At 39.1% G+C, this 21,849-nt stretch overlaps 2 protein-coding genes and 1 long non-coding RNA gene across 3 annotated transcripts in view; 1 reads left to right on the forward strand and 2 right to left on the reverse strand.

Moving 5' to 3' along the window:
* Nucleotides 1-621: 621 nt before the first annotated feature.
* Nucleotides 622-15,363, reverse strand: LOC139948095 (uncharacterized). The gene is made up of 18 exons (XM_071946126.1): nucleotides 15,191-15,363; nucleotides 13,930-14,225; nucleotides 12,285-13,221; nucleotides 11,845-11,972; nucleotides 11,108-11,192; nucleotides 10,458-10,519; nucleotides 10,203-10,301; nucleotides 9,797-9,875; nucleotides 9,434-9,522; nucleotides 8,364-8,651; nucleotides 8,031-8,125; nucleotides 7,485-7,547; nucleotides 6,673-6,752; nucleotides 5,424-5,505; nucleotides 4,901-5,047; nucleotides 4,356-4,496; nucleotides 3,940-4,036; nucleotides 622-3,560 (listed from the first exon to the last, which is right to left on the reverse strand). Exons 2-18 carry the CDS (start codon nucleotides 14,200-14,202, stop codon nucleotides 3,411-3,413), a joined length of 2,895 nt encoding a protein of 964 aa, XP_071802227.1. The 5' UTR covers nucleotides 14,203-14,225; nucleotides 15,191-15,363; the 3' UTR covers nucleotides 622-3,410.
* Nucleotides 15,364-15,662: 299 nt separating this feature from the next.
* Nucleotides 15,663-18,846, forward strand: LOC139948096 (uncharacterized). Its single transcript, XM_071946127.1, has 3 exons — nucleotides 15,663-15,775; nucleotides 16,779-17,041; nucleotides 17,290-18,846. Exons 2-3 carry the CDS (start codon nucleotides 16,823-16,825, stop codon nucleotides 17,752-17,754), a joined length of 684 nt encoding a protein of 227 aa, XP_071802228.1. The 5' UTR covers nucleotides 15,663-15,775; nucleotides 16,779-16,822; the 3' UTR covers nucleotides 17,755-18,846.
* The window catches only part of LOC139948097 (uncharacterized), a 53,565-nt gene continuing 49,277 nt past the window's right edge, over nucleotides 17,562-21,849 (reverse strand). Inside the window, exon 5 of the long non-coding RNA XR_011787408.1 lies at nucleotides 17,562-17,687. This is a non-coding gene — a long non-coding RNA (uncharacterized lncRNA). The remainder of the gene's footprint in view (nucleotides 17,688-21,849) is intronic.

Raw genomic sequence — 21,849 nt, forward strand, 5'->3', positions numbered from 1 at the left:
ACTGATTGCATAAAGTAAACTTATTTGCATTAATAAGTTGGAAATCTAGTCTCCGTCCATGGTTGGTGCATTATCGTGAATCGTGGCAGTTCTGTTCCGGCAAACCTCAACCTTATCGAATACACAACTCATCAATATTATGCAAATGTTGAACGAAACACCTGTTCTAGTTAGACGTAACACTCTCTGATTGGTCAAAAGATCGTTCGATACGCAAGCGTGAATGAATTCAGCACTGCTGTCTACTGGCATGTACATGTACTGTACACTGTGATAATTTACAGCGCTCATTAACAAACATATTCTACGTCGAGACAAACAATTTCATACGCATATTGACAACAAACAAAAACAAAACCTGGTTCAATTCAGGCATCCTACCCTTCCGTATATAATGTGAACCCAAATGAAAGTTAAAGACATTTGAAAACGGTCTATAAGACATTGGTCACAAAAACTCAGTTCAAAATCAGATACGCAACATATCCATGGACATGGTTTGAACCTATGAATAATCTGCAAAGATTTGCAAATATTACAATGTGAACGTTGTTGCCCACTTGTCCCATAGCACCACTGAAACCTCCAGAAACAAATCCCCAGTTTTCTACGAAAGTATAGGGCCTATTCCAAAACTAGTATCAACGTTTGTTTATAATAGGCCAAAAAGACATACACCGCAACAGACAACAAAGGTATCACGTCTTCAACCAAATTGTTCAGAAAAATTCTTTGGTATTTCTTGGTTTATACCCATAAAGTTAACAAAATTATGAAACAATTCAGATTTCGGTAATAATTCTATCAAGCTTTAAACAATGTGGTCGCTAGCAAAAGGCCAGCTAAAACTTGGCATTTTACAAATACAATATTGTATTTATCAGGAATAATTACAAGTGATTACTTATTGTGCTAAAAGTTGACATAACCCACAATGTGTTTAAATAATTTCAGTTCAATAAAAGTAGTAACATTTTGTTCTTAGCTCCCACAGGCTTTGGGAATGAAACTGTGTCATATTATTTTCTCGACAGAGTAAACACTTACACACTGTTTATACAATTCGTTTTACAATTTGTGTGTTTGTGCAGACTTGTTTGTGTGATCAATTATGTGTTCAGGCAAAACTTGAAAACCTTGTTCTTCACTTCTTTTTTCGTGACTGGGGAATGATTGATTGAAACTTGTTTTTGTGACGTTATGATGAGGTCATCAGTTGTCAAATTATGTTAATTTATAGTGTAATATTTTTAAAAATTCATACCAGTCATGAACAGTTAATTTACAATTTTCACATCTGCATCTATTGTCTCACATTCACATCTTAGTCATATATAGTTTTGAAAAACACAGCAATAGTATTACTGACATGACCCCATGTTGACCTCGGAAGTTGAAACTTGAGATGATATTATGTTTGGCCACATCTTGTGGTATTCAGCCAATATGACAGGGAGTTTGGCGTTCCACTGACTGTGGAAAGTTTATGTGTTAACACCTGATGTTTATTCAACTCTTTATACATCTGGAACACCTAGTGTCTACCTACATCCATATTTCTGGTGTAATTGCTAATCGCAATTGGAGACCGCAAAACAATGAATCTCTCCACGAAACAGGAGTTGTAATTAGAATGTGATTCAGTTTACTTTGTTTCATGGTCGTTATTTAACAAAGACTGGAAAACAAATGAAGTATTTTTTATAGAGTCAAGATTGTGTCAACGATCATTCCAAACTCAACTTTCTAATCAAAGCAAGATTTTGATAAACTGATCGTTTTCAACAATCACGGTACTTTAAAATCGATGGTCCAACTATTCCTCTTTAAAATGGCTCATTCATTTAAAAACTGTTTTGGCGACTATATAAAATCAATATCTTTACTTTTTAGGCAACTGTCGTTACCTTCATTGTTTTAGCCTCTTGATTTTCTGGGTGCTTCCATTTTTAATTCTAAAATCTCTTTTGAGTGAATGTATAAATTAAACATTCTAAAAAAGCTCTCAGCAGTTGCAAAGATCTATTTTCCCTAAATTATTTTCTATGTGCTGCTTGAACAGGTCGCTTCCCAGTCTTAACTAACCCCAAAAGTACACATACAGTGTGTTTATATATAATATATCAGGGCTCAAATTTGGGGCAAATCCATATGACTGCAAGGCTTGTAGCTCAAAGGTTTTACTTGACCAGAGTTTATTTTACAAGACCAAAATCAAACCGAGTTGAACAAGCGCTAAGACAAGATCTATCTCATTTGCCTTGTGGTATAAAGCACTCTTTGTTACTCAAGAGAATTGAACCATATTATCTGATTCATAGTCAATTCCATTTCAAAAACAATGAGGTAGCCAATCATTATTCAATTAAAAAAACAAAAGACCACCAGGCTTGTCAGTTCATGAGTTTAAAGGTCCTTTGCTAAAATCACTGGCCTCAAGCCTGCGGTTCATTGTTAATTTGAGCCCTGTGTAAACATATCATAACATAAGTTGTGGGACATTTAATTTGAGCCCTGTGTAAACATATCATAACATAAGTTGTGGGACGTATATCTGATTAATGAAAACAATGTAAGAGTTAGTAATAATAATTGCTAATTTGAAAGATTCAGGATTATTTCTCAAAAATAATATACGAGTTGTGATGTAACATTTCAAAAATAAATATCTTCATATGTATAATACATGTATAAGGTGCTTACACTCACCTAGTTCTTTATCATCCTGTTAAAGTACTTCAATGTTTAACAAAATGTACACAAATAAATATAAGTCATGAATAAACAAAGGAAAACAGGTTTTGAGGGGAGGATGGAGGAGAGCAGATAAGAGTATGCTTCTTGTAAGACTGAAACACAAGGTCTTATGTGCAATGTCCAAGTGTGTTTTGGCACAGTCTCAGTTTTGGTTGTGTTTGCTTCATATGATTTTTTTCAGGCAACTAGTCAGGGCCAGAGCTTAATCCTTCAACTATAGACATGGGTCGGGCCAGAGCTTAATCCTTCAACTATAGACATGGGATGGGCCAGAGCTTAATCCTTCAACTATAGACATGGGACAGGCCAGAGCTCAATCCTTTAACTTAGCCTAGACACAGTCTAAAGTCCAGCCTGAGCTTGAGCTGAAAACCAAGCCATGGCTATGAAAGGGGTCATACGCTATAAAACATCAATGCAAATTACCTTTAGGACCCTTTTAACCGTCAAGCTGGTATCACGCTCTGGGTGTAGTGCAATGCAAAGTGTAGAGCACTAACTCAACCAATCATATCACTCAACTGGTAAACCCATAGATTGGGACACCAACCAGACACCAATGAATCTGTTGATCCCACAACCATCATTTGCTTTAGATCTTGACTTCCATTAAACTTACGTCAGTCACTGAAGTTCTTTGGCTCTTCAGGGGGTCATGAAAAGGCACTCTTGCACTCAACAAGCTTGGTCAGAGTCTCAGTGAATTGCACGATGCCGTTTTGCAGGACTTGCTTATTCTTGGAGACCAATACAAACCTCTGAAGCGAAGAATTGGTCAGACCTGAAAACTTGTCTTTGTCCTGCTGTAAATTTCAGAAAATTTAATTCAATCTTTAATATAGGGGCCATTAAAAAAATATTTAGTGCGCTTACATGGGGGGGGGGGTGGGTGTTTTCAATTGGAAACTTCCTTCAGTATGATTTATATTTGGAATCCAAAGTGTCAGGGATCGAAGGCCTACATATAATTCCTTCCTTGATAAAGATCAATTTTCACTTCTGTGCATGGGTGCACATCTATGAGGGGTCCACAATGGTGCTTTTTTGTAAATAAGGAGGCTACATTTATGATCATTATCTGGTGTTTATAAGCAGTGAATAGATTTATTAGAGTAAGTTTGTTCTTAGGGTCAAGTTAGAGCTGTGAAAATGTGCCCTGAATTCAAATGAAATGATTCTTACCGAGATGAATTCATGTAGGAAGCTGTGAAGTACTGTACATAGATGCTTGAAGGGTGTTGACTGTATTAATACACAAGAATCAGGTATCTGCAAAATCCTGTTAAAAAATCAAGTCCAAAGTTTTAACACTTTTACAGAGGACAATGTTAGATAAGCACCGCAGGCATTGAAACTTATACCCTACCACAGACTTGACAAATTTAAGCAATATATTCCATTCTATTTTTTGTGCACTTACAGGTCATACACCATCGTGACCTTTATGACAAGATGACATCTTCCTGTAAAACAAAATGGTTTCTTTGTACCCCTTTGAAGCTGCACACACAAGCATTATAAACCTAGCTCTGAGCCAATCATTATTTCAACTCAGCTAGTGGTAATGCTGAACCGAGACACACATATAAACCAGTTACCTTTGTAGACTCTTGGTGATCTGATCCAGCATTTGGCATAGAAGCTGCAGGCAATTGAGACATTCTTCTGGTGTTGGAACCCCAACTGTCCTGTCTGTCTCCAGATCATGGGGGACACCAAGACCCTCAAAGATTAATGCACTGTTGGCAGAAATAGGGGTTTCCCAAAGGTGTCAATATAACTTAATAACAAGAATTTTTTGTGTGAGTCAGTTTCAACATAAATGTGCCGTTAATCACATGCAACTTAATCCCAATCATTTCTGGATCTTAACGATCCGGTTACAACCCTCATAGTACCCATTTTCCCCTTGGCAACACCACCACAACACTAACAACCCCAATGATATCGGACATCATTCCAGGAACCCATTTACTCCGAGTCAACTTAAGGTGGCCAGCCCACCACAAGCCCCCCCCCCCCACCAACTGCAATTTAAGGTAACTGGACCCACAACAAGTCATGGTGTGACACACCCTCCTCCCTCCCCCACTGCAATTTAAGGTATCAATTTGCTACTAAGGGTCGAGGTTGACACACTTACCTAAGCTGGCGGATTTTTATCCAAACAGTCTGGAATACTTCAAAGACTACTTCCTCATTGACTGCGTCTTTTGTTTCAAGTGGAAGTTGGCTCTGTTTCTTAAGCTCGCCAAGCCGTATGATGGACTGCAGAACCTTGTTGTTGTAACTAAAGGTACAAACATTCAATTACTAAAATCTATGAACAGTATCACAAACTGAGAAATACAAACAATCAAGCCAACAACATGACAGAAATGTTATATCAAATTTGTCAATAACTTGTCAAGTATCAAGTAGTAAACCCGAGGGAAAATGACTGGGTAAGATATTGACAAAACAGAGAGAGCACAAATATTAGGGCTAGATAGCTCAGTAGGCAGAGTGCTGACATGTAAACTTTGAAGATGCATGTTTGAATACTGCTCAAGTCAATTTTACATATGTAAAAAATGCATGAAAATGAATGGGATACTCAACTGCCCTAAAAGCTCTAAACAATAGAAGTAAACACATATGAAAAAAGGGATGACTTTAAGACTCACCTACAACGCTGTTGAAGTCTTCGAAAAAAGAAAATACTGCTATTAATCAGCTGCTTTATTCTCTGCAATCCCATGTGATGATCTAATGGTCACAAGAAATAACAAACTTTCAGTGACCTAGGCATAACCTGGGAGTACCTGGGCATAACCTAGCTGGGCATAACCTGGGAGTACCTGGGCATAACCTGGGAGTAGCTGGGCATAACCTGGGAGTACCTGGGCATAACCTGGGAGTAGCTGCGCATAACTTGGGAGTAGCTGGGCATAACCTAGCTGGGCATAACCTGGGAGTAGCTGGGCATAACCTGGGAGTAGCTGGGCATAACCTGGGAGTAGCTGGGCATAACCTGGGAGTACATGTACCTGGGCATAACCTGGGAGTAGCTGGGCATAACCTAGCTGGGCATAACCTGGGAGTACCTGGGCATAACCTAGCTGGGCATAACCTGGGAGTAGCTGGGCATAACCTGGGAGTACCTGGGCATAACCTGGGAGTACCTGGGCATAACCTGGGAGTAGCTGGGCATAACCTGGGAGTACCTGGGCATAACCTGGGAGTAGCTGGGCATAACCTGGGAGTAGCTGGGCATAACCTAGCTGGGCATAACCTGGGAGTAGCTGGGCATAACCTGGGAGTAGCTGGGCATAACCTAGCTGGGCATAACCTGGGAGTAGCTGGGCATAACTTGGGAGTACCTGGGCATAACCTAGCTGGGCATAACCTGGGAGTAGCTGGGCATAACCTGGGAGTAGCTGGGCATAACCTAGCTGGGCATAACCTGGGAGTAGCTGGGCATAACCTAGCTGGGCATAACCTGGGAGTAGCTGGGCATAACCTGGGAGTAGCTGGGCATAACCTAGCTGGGCATAACCTAGCTGGGTATAACCTGGGAGTAGCTGGGCATAACCTGGGAGTAGCTGGGTATAACCTGGGAGTAACTGGGCATAACCTAGCTGGGCATAACCTGGGAGTACCTGGGCATAACCTAGCTGGGCATAACCTGGGAGTAGCTGGGCATAACCTGGGAGTAGCTGGGCATAACCTGGGAGTACCTGGGCATAACCTGGGCATGCTTATATTTAGGGGCCCCACGTTTTAAGTTTTGTGAGGTCACGAATGTGGGGAATTGTTTTTGTTAAGTCTCACGTTAAAATGGTGTAGATACCATTTTATTTGATACTCTTTTAGAGCAAAATTATTAACCCACACAATTCAGCCAACCCACTTGACCCAAAGAAGTGAACATACTTTCAGTCATTTCATACAGCTGCTGGAAGCGCCTCTTGTCTTCTCTGTTAAGGAACATCCCAAAGACAGCCATCCAGTGTCTGCAAAACAAGATACAGCTCATTTATTGTTAACCATATTGACAGCACATAGTGCATGTATGTGTAATTATGGCAGACATGCAAATCACATTTATGTAATATTGTGTTGGCAAGTGGTCCAGTCACACATGCTGCCTGTACTAATCCAATTGACCTCAAGACATCATGGCAATAATCTTAATTGCGCCATTTTGAAAGCCAGTGCCTCGTGTTTACAGTGAAGTGCACATTTTAGACAACATAGCCTTTACACGCCTTCAGTTGACTCCCAAAATGGTAAACCTGGTCAAGTTTTCGCGTAATACATCCCTTCAAGGGGTGAATACACAAACTTGTCGCTACTTCTGGCTCCACAGCTGGCATATGGAGCATATGTTTGAGAGCAAATCCATGGAGTCACTCATTGGACTGTTCAAAGGTATTTGTTTTGAAAACTGATATTTCTGAAAGCATCTTGAGCTTTTGCAAAATCAATATACACTATTGATACTATAGGCTTCCATTAATTGTCGGAGCCAGTTTAGTTTAGTTTAGTGGGTACGGCACTCATCTCTTGACAACCTACTCACTATGAATAACAACATTTTTTACTGGTTTTTATTTACCAAAAAACAATCATTGCAAACTGATAACCAACCGAACTGATAGGTTGTACAAACGAAAAAAAGGGACAATAGACAAACATTTAAAGTGAAATGCTAACAAATATCCTATTAATACTTGATGACTCACTTGTCAAAACACTGCATTACATCGTTGAATGTCCAGGGTGGTTTCTTTAGGACAATCTCCAGCCTGAAACAGAAGGAAAGATTGGTAATATTTCCAGTCTTTGGAAAAAAAACCAACTGCATGGGATGTTTAAGGTGTCATGACTGTGCACTGAACTCGCTGAATACATGTGTGCATTGTGTTGATGCATTAAACCATGCGTAATAAGGTTGGAAGCTGCTGTGCCCATCATTCCAAACCACACTTGCATAATATTGAATGGTCAGATAGTAGGAAGGTTGACTTTGTACTGTGTAAATGCTGATTGCCCAATCCATAGTGGTATAAGTAAGGGTGAAATATACAAGCCACTTTTCTAGCCATGTTGAGAAAAACTGGCATGCTAACATGACATCAATGTCAACTGGTTACATAAATAATATCTTCAAGTTATACAAGAACAAGTTTCTTACAACCTTATTGTGTTTTCTGTCGTACACTTTTACACTTGATTATGAAAACTAAATTTTGAGGGTTGATTTTTTTAACATTTCTTTGGACACTCACCAGAGGTCTTGATATGCTGATTTCATCTCTGTCTGAAGTACCTCAGATAGTCCACTTTGAAGAACCTCTTTCAAATCACAGGTTAACTTATTACACTGTATCAAAGACAAAAAAAAATATAATAATACTAATGAAATAGGGACAAATACAAGGGTAGATCTGTTACAGATGGCAGCGCTGTTGGGAACAGCAAGGCTTCTGAGAAAGACCCTTGAAAACCCAATCTAATAGTTCACCGGCAAGATGTGAACCAGGTTCTGACAGGCGAGGATAAAAACCCTGATTTAACACGACTAACGGCTACAATATAATGGGAATTTAGTAAGAACTTACCAGTTCTTTCTCTGCTTCATCTGATATTGGTGACTCAACGGGAGACTGCACTCTAGGAGAGTTGTGCTCCAATAGAAAACTTCCCCCATTACTTTGAGCAAGTAGTGGAGATTGAGTCTCCCCAGCCAATAGGAGGTTTCCTTCATGGCCTTGATACAGCGGAGATTGAGTTTCCCTAGCAGATAGGAGGTTTCCGTCATAAGTCTGATCGAGTGGTGGAGATTGGGTCAGGAATGGGTGCCGATGCTGAAGTACTGTCGCTAATGACTCTAAAGCTGGAAGCAGAGTCTACACAGAGGGAGAAGAAGATACAGGATTGCAGCTAAAAACAGGTAGTTCAAAATACAGAGAACGGCAGTGTCCAGGCATGCAACTGCCCGTTGAAAAAAAAAAAGGAAAATTTTCAAAGGCACAGTGAAGTGCGGAGCGAGGCAGTCGAAACGCCAAGGGACATGATACCCACAATGGTACCCTAGAAAATGTTGAGGTTTATTATGCTCTTAGTTAGATGCATTGTTAGCATGTACTAGGCTTATTTTACATGTATGTAGTTGTACTGTTATTGCCAGGCATATTCATATATATATTTTTTTTAATGTTTAAAACTTTTTTTTTTTAACATGTTTTTTTTTTTTCACGTACACCCCCCCCCCCCAAAAACGCGGAATTACGAAAGAATTGCATGTCTGAGTGTGCAAGTGATATCTCAGTGGTTTATTTTAAATGGTTCAGACTGTAGGAGCGTTGACTTTGTACTGTATGCATTCACCTCATGATATTATATTGCAGGTTAGAATCAGGCATTGTATTATGTACAAGTATTAAATTGTCAGACAGTAAAAGGGTTAACATGTAAATGGAAGAAGAGGAACAGGTCCACTTTTTAGAAAGTCTTTTCTAGAAACCCAAACCTGGAACCCAAACCTGGAACCCAAACCTGGAACCCAAACCTGGAACCCAAACCTGGAACCCAAACCTGGAACCCAAACCTGGAACCCAAACCTGAACTGGAAGGTTAAACAAATAATCAGATCCCTAAATTTGAAATAGTCAGTAAGTTGTAGACTTACCTCTGCACTGAAGGCCTTGATGTGGCTGATGATAGCTTTACTGCATAGATGTTTATCATTGCTTAGCAACACAACCAGATCATGACCAACTAGAATGAAAATTGTAAAAAACATATTCACATAAGAAAGAGAGCATTGATGGATATTGATGTTTAATTAGAGCTTTATTGGCTGGAAAGGTTTCAACTTTGAACCTTTGTTGAAAATTTCCTCAGTAAACATGGAATAAAGTGGAGTTGACCAGCTAGTCCCTGAATAATGTAACCCTTCTCTATCATCAAGAAGGTCTCAAAGAGACATCCAATACTCATGATAGGACTATAGACAACATAACCCTTGGAAACCATGCTCAGACTTACTTACCTTTTTTCTGATACTTAAGACAGCATTGTAGTATCCAATCATCATTGCATGTAATCTCAAACTCAGCCTCTTCAGTCACCTGACATTAGAAAGAACAAAGGAACATCAGAAGTGGTTTCCAATTCAGGGAGCATCTCAATATAAAATCAAGTACTAACCGTCATTGCCTTCCTTTCATACCAAGTGCGATCTCTTGTTTTAACAGGTTTTACTACATGGCCTTCTTTCAAGGAAAAACAGACGAAAAAAACCAAAATGCAAATCCTTTGGCAATAAGATTCCCCAATGGAACATTCCAAAAAGAACAGGAAAGTTCCAAGTTTTAGGACCTTCCATTTGTAGGAAGGGATGTGAGCTTTGGATGATGCTCATTCTAGACATGTCGGCTGTTGGTGGGTAAACCTACCTTTCTCATAGGTTCACCTATGACCCTTGGATGGCCACTTGTGAAACACTTGTGCAGAAAACTTATTGCTTTACTTCCAGTTCGGCCGCTAGTCTCATTCTGAAATGAAGATGATATACATGTACAATAATGATGATGAACTGTACATGGGCACATGAGACTCTGGTTGGAATTGAATCTGTACCATCAGCAAAAAAACAAAAATCACATTTAAGGTTGGATTTAAACCCATGACCTTTAATACAATTGACATACCTTGAGTCTGTCCAGTTCTTGCATGACAACCCAGGGGACGACAAATACAACACTCCCCAATCCTAGAAGTCAATATAAAAACATTTATGTAACTTGACAATATCTGGCTGCTGGTATGTTTGCCTACCCTCTTTCAGGCTAGTTTATATAGCAACATGTTCGATGCCATTGAATGGTCAGACAGTAGGAGGATTGACTCTGTATTCATCTAATACATGATATCATATTACACGCAGACATAGTTTATATCATTTAAAACCAGTTTTGGACCATAAAAGCCATGGCTTATGATTATATTTTATTGCCTTCAGCAAATATATTTTATATTTTGAGAGGCTTTTACACTGGCATAAAATAAGCTTCAGCAATTTGGAGTAAAGTAAAAATAGCAAAGTTATTTGACTATGTATGAAAATCAAGCATTTTCTGAAGCAGCTCGAATTCTGGGGGCTTATAAATTATCTGAAAGATATTTCAGAGATTTTTCCGTGCTGGGGCTATGGTTATGGTACTGTATAGAAATCACATTGCAACCGTCTTGTATTTTAGAACCCTATAATAAGTCTGGCCCCTCTTTAGGATAATGTGAATTAGGATTTATTACTGCTATTGCAAATAGGAAACTAAGACAATAATTGTTTTGGTCTTACCACTGATAGACTTGTCAAAGAGTGTCCTAGCAAAATGCATATCACCCATCCAGATGTTTGTGTCTATAACCACATGGACACTCGGCTGTAAGGAAAACAACATAAAATAAATGATATCACCCAATTTGATACTTGTGTAAGTTGAGCGCATTGTACAGATTTGCACAATTTGCAGATTGCGCCAGTTTTTCCAAATCATCCGCAAGGAGCTGCCATACTGACAAAGTGCAAATCTGCAGATTGTGCACTTCTTTTGCTCGATCAGCAGATTCAACTGCCAATTCTGCAGAGCGCAAACTGCAGTTTATGTATAAGTTTGTCCCAGTTCATTGAACAAATCTGTTGAATGTGCTCCACAAGTAAGGACTCAATCAACGTCAGTAGGATGCTTGCTGCTACATGTACGCCTCGAACTTGAGAATTAAAAATTGCATGCTTTTGATCGCACTCACTCGGAAAAAAATCTGGGTATAACAGGAAAAGTGCCACGTCTGCATATTAAAGACCCTTCCCCCAAGCACACCTGAAATTACAGGACATGGAGGGCATAACCTCTGTTGCCCTGGTCTTGGCCTCGTGTACTTTGTCGATCCATCTACCACATAACATTCAAAACCAAATAGGATGAGATTGAATGGATAGATAGTAGGAGGGCTAAATGGTTCTTCAACTTATGCCACCACGACATTTGACAAAAGCTTAATGTTTGGGTTTATAATATTCTAATTTCTTACTACCTTTGCTTTGCAGTTTGCTTTGGTTTCTGTGTTGATCATCTCATCTTGCTGGTTTGGGAAGTCAATTTCCATCAGAGACAGAGAATCATCCTCTTGATTTGGTGTCAGTGGTGGGGTTGTGGTTGGCTCTGTAATAATACATTCATAATAATACATTCATAATAATAACACTGACATATATAATGTCGATACCAACACTGGTCTTTACACAGCTATAATACAATCAATGACAATAAATGCAATTAATGACTTCTATATCAAATAAACTTCTACTGCCACCTTTACAGTATTGTAAAAATAAAACATACATTCAATTTTGTTAAACACACACTTCTCTAAAGTTGAGACCTTAACCATTTAAGTAACAGTATGATCCAATTTACAGCAGTTCATATCTGATCTATAAATGAGGAAATAACAAGAGACAAACATCAAACTACCTTTCTGAGATTTCTTCTTCCTCTTCTTTTGTGGAAGACTCTGGAGAGAGGAGGTTGCCTGGGAGTCATGGGTTGGGATCGGGGGGCTTGGATCCAGCCAATATTCCACCCCTTGATGTGACTTGGTAACAAACTTTCTATCTCTCTTCAACTCTCTTGGGAGATCAGGCACTGAGAGTTGTTGCACCTTGGTGTTATTCAGACTTTCCTTGTCAGATGATGAAAGACTACTCACTGAAGGCGTCTTCCCTGTTCGAAGACAGTTTTGCGACTGAGTCAAGACTTGTTCTGGTAGCCTATTCAAAAGATTTGCAGAAGATTGCATAGGAGGCTGATTGTCTACTGATAATTGCAATTTAGTTTGTTTCTTTTTTTTCTTTCCCTTACTTGAATGAGAATAGATTGCAGTTTCTATCTTTGAACCTGATGATATTGAGCTTAAATCTGAGGGACCACCCTGGCTTGGAATTAAGCTCTGATTCAGTGACTCAGGAGTTGAGGTACTAGTGTATGTCCCTGGTAGACGGCCAGTCCCTATTGGTATACCCCACGGAGGTGACGGCCAAGGGTTGGCTACAGTTTCATTCGGCAGATGTCTTCTTTTATTGACATGCTCACTTCTGGAATCCTTAAACTGCTGGGGATTTACTTTGCCATCTTTGGTTCCTTGGGATATTTCACTCCCCTTCTGTCCAAGTTTATACAGACTCTGCCTCTGGTCAGTTCTGTATTTCTCAATGCGCATCCTGACACTTGGTATTCGGTTTTCAGTTCTGATTCCTTGATCACTAGGAATCTTGATTCTCAGTTGTCTGGTCTTGGCTAAAGGTTTGTTGCTGCAGGCGTTTAGCGAGACAACAGAAGCCGACTTTGATTCCTTGCGAGTGGCTTGTCTTGATGGGTTACTGATTTCAGCTGTTGAGATGGATGTGTCATCCTGCATACAATCATAGAAGAGCATTTTTTTTAGTTCTTGGTGAGTAAATTGGTGAGTGAAACTAAGATCTTATGTTCAGGATCTAATTTACAATATTTGGGGTCTCCGTACTCTCCAGTCCCACCAACTCTAAAAACTTTTTAAAACAAGAATGTTGGGAATACTTTCTTGGTAATCAAGGAAACTAAATCCTTAGTCTGTGAATAAAAGAAATAGCCTACAGTCAACAACAGGCCTGATTGCCTTCATGCCCCTTGGTTATTGCTTTGGTGCCCGTGAAAAGCTGTAGGAGAAATGTTCAATTTCCTCATAGGGTGCCCTTTACCAAGGCGAAAATGCCTTGCTAGTGCCCTTGCCCTTTCAAAAACGAAGCATGTACAGGCCTGAGTCAACGAGTTCAAATTTATCAAGAAAACAAAAAGAAAAAAAATCATTCAGAACCCACTTTCATATATTTCTGCATACCAAGCAGCGATTGAAAAAATTTCTATTTCATAATAATTGCTAACATTTTTTCAAAGCATTAGGTCGCTAGCTTGCAGACAGTTCCTGCTAGTAGGCCTAGATTAGTGATGCAAAATTGCAAGCCCATTATGATACAGTAAGCACACAAATGTGAGGATCACTAAACAGTTGACTGAATTAGGTTTTAATACCCACGGTACATGTACATGTATTAGCCTGCCTGGGTGAGCTTTATCTACTTACGCTTGAACTCAATTCAGGCATCTTCCAAGTAGTGGTGCCAGTTAAGACATTGAAATAGTACACCCTATCAGGATAGGAGTTAGATTGTTTGACGATCCATCCCTCAGGCAGATGGGGCTTTTCCTTAACAACACCCACAAGTTTGTTGGATTCACTGCTTGTGCTAGTGCTAGGGGAATTGCCTGCCTTGCTTGGAGGAGGCGTTTCTTTGATGAAGCCCATCAACTTGTAGAAGTCGGTGCTGGACCCAGTGGGACTGCTCAAATTACTCATTTTATTGAACAACTCTGTTCAGCCTGTTGTTGGAAAGACAATAGAAAAATGCTTAACAGGTTTATCGTTGACATTGAAAATGTGCACAAGAAATAGGATTGGGTTGTGGCTTGCGTCCCAATCACTTTGTTACAAAATCACATCGTATTAGTTATAAATAGTTACATACCAAAAAGACGACAAAATAAGGTTTATCGCGAATAGCAAAATATCAAGAGAGGGCGCTGTTGAACCCACACAAAGGTATAGGCGTTGCGTGCGCGAATCGTAGAAACTGCATAGAAACTGCCCCCCATTCCTTCCCACAATGCATTGTGTTTCTGAATCGCGATAAACCTTATTGGCCACTCTTAGTCTTATGATCCATTTTTGAAAGTTGTCAAAAAGGTCCAAAAATAATTCCTTAAACAGCCAGCTTTGTGATTGTGAGATGATCAACCTCCTCCAAAATAGTACACATGAAAAAAGGTAACAAGATGACATCGCGCATTGATGAGGACGAAGTAACACTCCTTTTAAACATGGAGGTAGCACTCAACCATGGAGGAAGGAAGAGACGATACTCCATGCTGATGACGTACGACACAGCAAAACAAAATAATAATATTAATAAATAGCCTACAAACTACATTTCTTGTTCCAAATCACTGCCTGGCCCTGGCATGCCTGGGTGGTACGTAGGAATTTAAAAATAAATAAAATCGCTGCAAACTTTGACAAAAATACGGAATGTTGTTACATAAGGCATTCTTCTATTTCTAGCCAATTATATGTTCATTTATGCTACAAAAAAAACAAAGCTATAGTATTACTACTAACTACTTGTACTTCTCCTTTTATATCTTACCCCCCTCCCCCCTCGCCCCTCCTGCCCTTTTCTAAACGACGCCCAACGCCCGACACGACAGTGATCAAACTTCAATTTTTTGGAGTACAAAAACCAGAACAACTAAAAGAAATGCAACATTTATTTGTGACAATTACTTACCACCTTACTGTTCTTGAATTGATGGAAGTAATGGAACCCAAGTAATAACTCCATGTAGATTTTCTCATCTACAGACTTTGCACATCTTGCGCATATTCAATCACACTAAAGAATCTTTAAAAGTAATCTTTTGACACTAAGTTTTACAACTAACACAAGACATCATGCGTACATGTATGTGTGCAATGTGATGTCTATGGTCACCGCAAATAAGACACACATGGTGGCGCCCTTCAATCTTAATAGTAAAAAAGTTGTTACCGTTGGTGTTATGGTTCACATTCTGGTATTCTTTACAATCTCGTCAGCAATTTTAATGACAAGGATTGTCAAGAGGGAAATATTTGGAGTATTTGAAATGTATTTGTTACTGTCTCAAGGCGAATACAGATATGTATCATGATTTTCCCCAATCGTAATTTTTTTTTCTCGAGGCGATGACCGGAAAACATGAAGTGCGCCATCAAGAGGTTGTGTACAGGAAGGTTTTGTAAGAGGGTGCACTTTGTTTAGTTTTCACAGCGTACGTTTGGGTTTGCAAAGTTTTCTCAAGGATTTCGAGACAACATAACGTTTCAGAAACAGGTATGATCCTAAAGAGGTTATTTGTACTTGATAATTTAAGCTTAACATAGATCTATTATTCGCTCGGGAAACATAAAATTATTACTATGGAATTGCAAAACGGTCTCCCTGTTCTTGGTTCAGACTTTGAAACTAAAGTTACGACGATCAGTTACCGTACGTAGGCTAACTCATCATTATCGTCTTCCGGTATTGTGTAAAGAGCCTTCTCTCTGGATTATACCCACACATTGGTTGAGGTACCAACAAGCAGTTGCACACAAAAACTTGGTTTGTCTGTTCTTGGTGGCTTCACCACACAGTGTACGACTTGCTTGGTTGGGCAACTGGCGTGGGCAGTGCCAGTGTGATATCCATTATCCATTAAATTATAGTGAAAAGGCGGATGCTGGAAAAAACTAAAAGTTTAAAATATTAACTGTTAATAAGGCCTATCTATCATCATGATTATGCCATATTAGGTTGGTAGGTAGGTAAATAGCTTTAGTTCAAACTCACAGTCACACTTAACAAGTTACCTCTTCATGTTATGTTTAATATTGTTAGCTCTGCTTCGCATCAAGAACTTTCACAACATTTGTGTTTGATAAGCACATGTGAATTCGCCTAAACGTATGCAAACAGCAAAGTGTCCATTAATCGCACACTGCCAGTTGATTAGTTGCGAAAAAAACAATCCTCCTAAAGTTCATAAGAGCCAAGATTCTAGTAAATCAGTATCTGTCCCAAATGTTTTCATATTTCACAGACTATTTTTCAAAAGTAACTCGTATTAAAATCCACCAAGAAATTTCTAAGATTTCAAGCTCACAATCTTGAGACGGTATACACCATATCGAGCTTCATATGGGTAAACTCATTTGCTTCAAATGGGTAAATTCATTTGCTCCAATGGGTAAACTCATTTGTTACATGAAAAAACTCATCCATAACCAACAAGTGAAACAGAGTATTTGTTTTTAAAGCTTGGTTTTAATAACAATGTCCTTTTATTCTCATGCAGATATTCATAAAACACTCTTAACTTGACTTAGAGCACCTGCGACAATGCCCAACAGGTCGAAATCATCGATGCTGAAGAGAACCCGGAGTCAGGATTCACTCCGAGGAGCCTCTGATCATACTAAGAGCTGCATGTGCCGCACTGTGCTCCCAAAAGACACTAAAACCAAGTCCCATTGTGGCTGGTATGACTTTGTTGACTACGATCCATGCATTGATTCAGATAGCTTACTCAATGAGAAACCTCTTGCTAATTGGACACAGGTGAGTTCAAACGATCTCTTGTGTTAAAATGAGATCGCTGTTATTGTTTAACAGCTAGTAGCATGCAACCTTATAGGAGTAACCTTCGGTTAGTGTCTTTCAATTTGAGCAATGTGGGGAAAAGAAGTATCTTAGTTACACAAGGCACTTGCAATTAATCTTGCCACATTGGTTGACAGAATGAATGCAGAGTTGTAACAATCTAAACTAAATTACTGTCGTTTTCTTTTCCTTTGAACTTTATAAAGGTTGCGTATGGAGAAGCAACTCAAGGCAAAGTTCTCCTCTCTGAGTATCGAGCCTACGTCAGTGACGAGACCCTCAAGGGATTCTGGACTGGTCTCATTATCTGGCAACGAGACCAAAATGGCTTTGTTCATTGTCCATTCCCTGGTTGTTGCGTTAGTCTTACAGGAACCTCAGCTGTACACACACTTATGAACCGACACTGGAAACACCAGCATGCTCGCCCTTACCTCTGCAATGTTTGCGGATCCAGCTATGCAACAGATGGAGCCCTCAAAGTCCACTTCTTCCGAACCAGACATAATGTAAATGGGCGAGGTCGTAGTGCAATAAGAGCAAATACATTCAAAGGTCCCACTCTGCAGAGTTTCTCAGTCCATCGACGGGAAGCAATCACACGCTACATACACAAAGTAGAAAAACTCATGGATGATACACAAAATTATCAACAGGAAATTGGGCCTTGATTTAGCAGGCTTAGAATGTCATCTTTCAGAGGGCAAGGCCATTGTTTTTGTTTTGCAAAGTGTGCCACTTATGAGGGACAATTTTCAATTGTATGGGAAAGTTGTGAAGGGGCACCAAATGGAGGCCATGACCATTGAGGTCATGACCTTTGTGCAACTCCAGGGCTGATTTGGAATTGTTTTTATTGCACTGGTTTTTATAAGCAATGAAACATTCTTGCTCTTCTTAATTTTCCTGTATTTATTGATTTTTGAATTATTAATGTGGAAAATGAAAATAGTCCACAAAAGTAGGAGAATTTTTTTCCATTTGTCATTAAGATGTTTTTATTTGTTCAAAGTCAGACTGGTGTGCAAGATTATCCCTGTTTTATATTGGATATGGAATTTAGAATATTTTTTTTCCCATTTGAAAGCATAAATGAGAACAATAGAAATTCAAAATATATTATTGTACAGCAAGTTCTAAAACTGGGAAGTCTTAAGTATTTTTTCGCATGGAATGCAAGTCAAATTCCGTTTTTCTTCTTATTTTTTTTATGATTAAATTTATGGAGGCTGTCACTGGACCAACTTCTCCAAATTTGTCCCTGAAGTCTGCGTGCGGTACCAATGAAGGATACGGTCATACCAATTAATATAGCAAAACTGAAACAAACTGTGAACAATTCACAACACGTATCCTTGCAGGTTTCCACACATGACTGATTGCGGATAACCAAAAGAAATCAGTTAAAGAAAGACCAAGCAATAAAACAAGCACCACCCAAAAAGGAAACCACAACCACCCCAAATCAAACACAACGTTAAATACATTTACAAGTACATGTACGATATAATAATAAGATGTATTTTTGTCCACCGGGAAATTTCAGAATTAATAGATTATTTTTCCATACATGGTAAGTCAATCACTTTAGATGAATATGTTTACATAGTGTGTATATTATTATGAAGCTAATGTGTATATTTTTTGCGAATTAGGAAGTTGTATTTTCCACATTCATAATTATGAATTCTTTCAATTGGGAAATAACAACTGGATAGTGTTTTTTTTACTTTTGAAGATTTTAATTTGTTTATTCCAACATCAATGACTGTGTTGTCACTGAAATATAAACTAAAAGTGTTTTCAATAAAATTTGCAAAATACTGTAAATTGTGTATTGGTTTATTTTGTTAGTATAATATTATTGAAGACAGACACGCATGCAATGTTTTATAGTATTCAACTACCTTCAGATTTATTACGTTGTGTCCAGGTTGAACCTATAATTTCCTTGTGGGGTCCATTGTGTAAAAGATCCCAAAAGGGCAAACCGTGAGCCCAATTTGGTTGGTGTGAAGGATTGTGTAGCCAACCTCTGTCTTTACTACATATATATTAACGAGCTAACCCTAATTCCTCCTATCAGCTTTAGCGTGAAACCGACTTTATGCTTGCTTGTATCAATACACGTTTGCATTTGCTGAGATGTACAAAAAGAACCATGGAACAGCTATATGTTCTATGTACCTGACATTAATTTTCCCACCCCACAATCTGGACAGTTTTTAAGAGGGATCGATGCCAGTTCCTTCAACTCCCCTGAGTTAAATCACCTTAAATGTTTTCTTATTGTTATACAACAAAAAATTAATGCAAGGTCATCTGGCGATACTAAAGCCTCAAAATTGTGACGTCATACATGCTTCTAAACCTACTACTAAATACTACACGCGGTCCAAAAATAAATTCAAACCCAAGTAAACATTGAGTGGTTTGTAACAAAGTCGACATCACAAAGTTGTGCATACAATTATGTGTAAAATGTCAGACGGTCTGGTCTTTATTTGGAGAAAGTTCGTGGATGAACAAGGATGTTGCAATTAGAGAAGTTTTGTATGCCATTATTATAATAAGTAGAAACCACTGAGACAAACGAATGAACAATCAGAAATTGCGAGCGACAGTCTGGGGGCGACTTCGTTGGGATGCGACTTTGCTAGGGGGCGACTTTGCCAGGGGGACGACATTGTAAAGTCAGCCCCTTATAATGTCACCTCTTACAAAGTCACCCCCTTACAAGTCACCCCATTATTGAGTCACCCCTTACAAAGTCTTCCCTGACAAGTCACCCCCTGACAATATCACCCCCTGACAAAATCACCCCCTTACCGATTCGCCCCTGACAAAGTCACCCCCTTACAAAGTCACCCCTTATAAAGTCACCTCTTACAAAGTCATCCCCTTTACAGAGTCGCCACGTATATCTCACGACACCCCCCCCCCCCCCCCCCCCGTTTGGGAAATCCTGGATCCGCCCCTGGACACACCGTTCTTTGACTGACTACCGCACCAAAGATAAGTACAGCAAGTCCTTCGTGATATAAGAGGCAAACTTGCAAATGTCACCCATCACTGAATCCTGTTACCACAAAACGCCCGGTGGCGACATAGGGCTGTACAATCACTCCGCAGTTTCCCCCAAATTAAATCAGCATGAATATGTATTTTGCAAATGCTAGAGATAGGCAATATGCCGAAGGAATATTGGATTTTGTTTTCATATATTTTTGTTTGTTTCAAGGTAGATACGCCTTGGTGCTCGCTCTTGTTGGCCTTCTTTCACACATTAAGCTTTTAGACAATTTCCAATTTAGGATTGTAGCCACCTGCGATATAGTCTAACCTTGGTCGAACACAACTCAGCTGCAGACTTGGAATTGGCTACGTTTTAGGTTCGGCTAAATTGATTATAGGCAAGAGTGAGATGGATAGATCAGTTAAGGTTGTTGTTTCCCTCAGAATTAAATTGAATCTCTTCCAATATTTGTATATATTATATTTTTTATTATAGCGGTGTTATTGTAAACTTCTTTGGAAGGGAGACTCTAAACCCACTGCAGCAGATACTAAAACAAGGTTGTTTTGTCCACTCAAAACTTATTTTGTTGTGTCCATTTAGTTGACACTTTGCCATATCAAGCAATCCAACACAACGTACGTGCGATCTGCCGCATGCCCAAAGTTTGTGCTACATCCGTATTCAAAGCTGGCATACTAAATTATGCCCATTTCATCGTTCAAAAGCATTTTTTATGAAATGAACTGTTTTTTTGTAGTGTTTGAAGACCGCATGTAATAGCCAAGTCTCAATATTATTATTAAACTTTTCGTGCATAAATCATGAAAAACATACATTTTTTAGCACCTCGAACCCATCATTTCAGCGCACTCTCATCATAATGATACACTTTACAGGTGAAAATCACAAGTTACTGGAGCGAGATTGTAGTTGTACTTGAATTTCTTTGTTAATGACGTCACTGCAGTTGATGGTCTTATTACATCATTGATTCCAATGAAAGAGAAGGTCAATCTGTGCGTAAGCAAGGGGACATTTTGTCAAACAAGCTTGCTACCGGCTGGAATGAAGTGTTTATGATACACATGTACAGGCTGTAAATGGACTGCTGGTCGAGTCTACATGTTTACGTACGACGACGTTAAGATTGAATGGAACGAGTTAGAATGACGCCAAATTCTTCAATAATAGTGGTGTAATGACAACAACTCGGATAGTGTTTCATATTCTATGTAGCACATGCCACTGATAAATGGAACGGTACTAAACTGATATTATTCTCCCCGAAATATTCTCAATCATACATCGATTTAAGATGCATTGTTCATTAGAACTGAACTCTAGACTGTGAGATACATCGATTTAAGATGCATTGTTCCTTAGAACTGAATTCTAGACTGTGAGCAACCGGTGCATTATTATTGTTCACCACAATTAAAATCAAATGTTACTGAGAAGTATTTTTATAGTTTAAATATAAACCCAACAAGTGAAAGCCGAACAAAATGAGAGAGGGGAGAGCGAGGAGGGGGGGGGGGGGGCTGTGGATTCATAATGTATGACCTACGGCTACGGCTGCAACAACGCGTCATAAGCAACAGTCGTAGATGCAGCCACAGCCGCCGGGTCGGATACAAGGCATAGTATTATACAAAGCTCCAATTATGTGGCTTTCGTTAGCCATGTGTATTGATCAAAATTGGCATTAGCATTCACGCGTAACTTTATACTCTAGTTATTAATGCAT

The sequence above is a fragment of the Asterias amurensis genome, chromosome 15, assembly GCF_032118995.1.
Source record: "Asterias amurensis chromosome 15, ASM3211899v1".
Classification (NCBI taxonomy): Eukaryota; Metazoa; Echinodermata; class Asteroidea; order Forcipulatida; family Asteriidae; genus Asterias; species Asterias amurensis.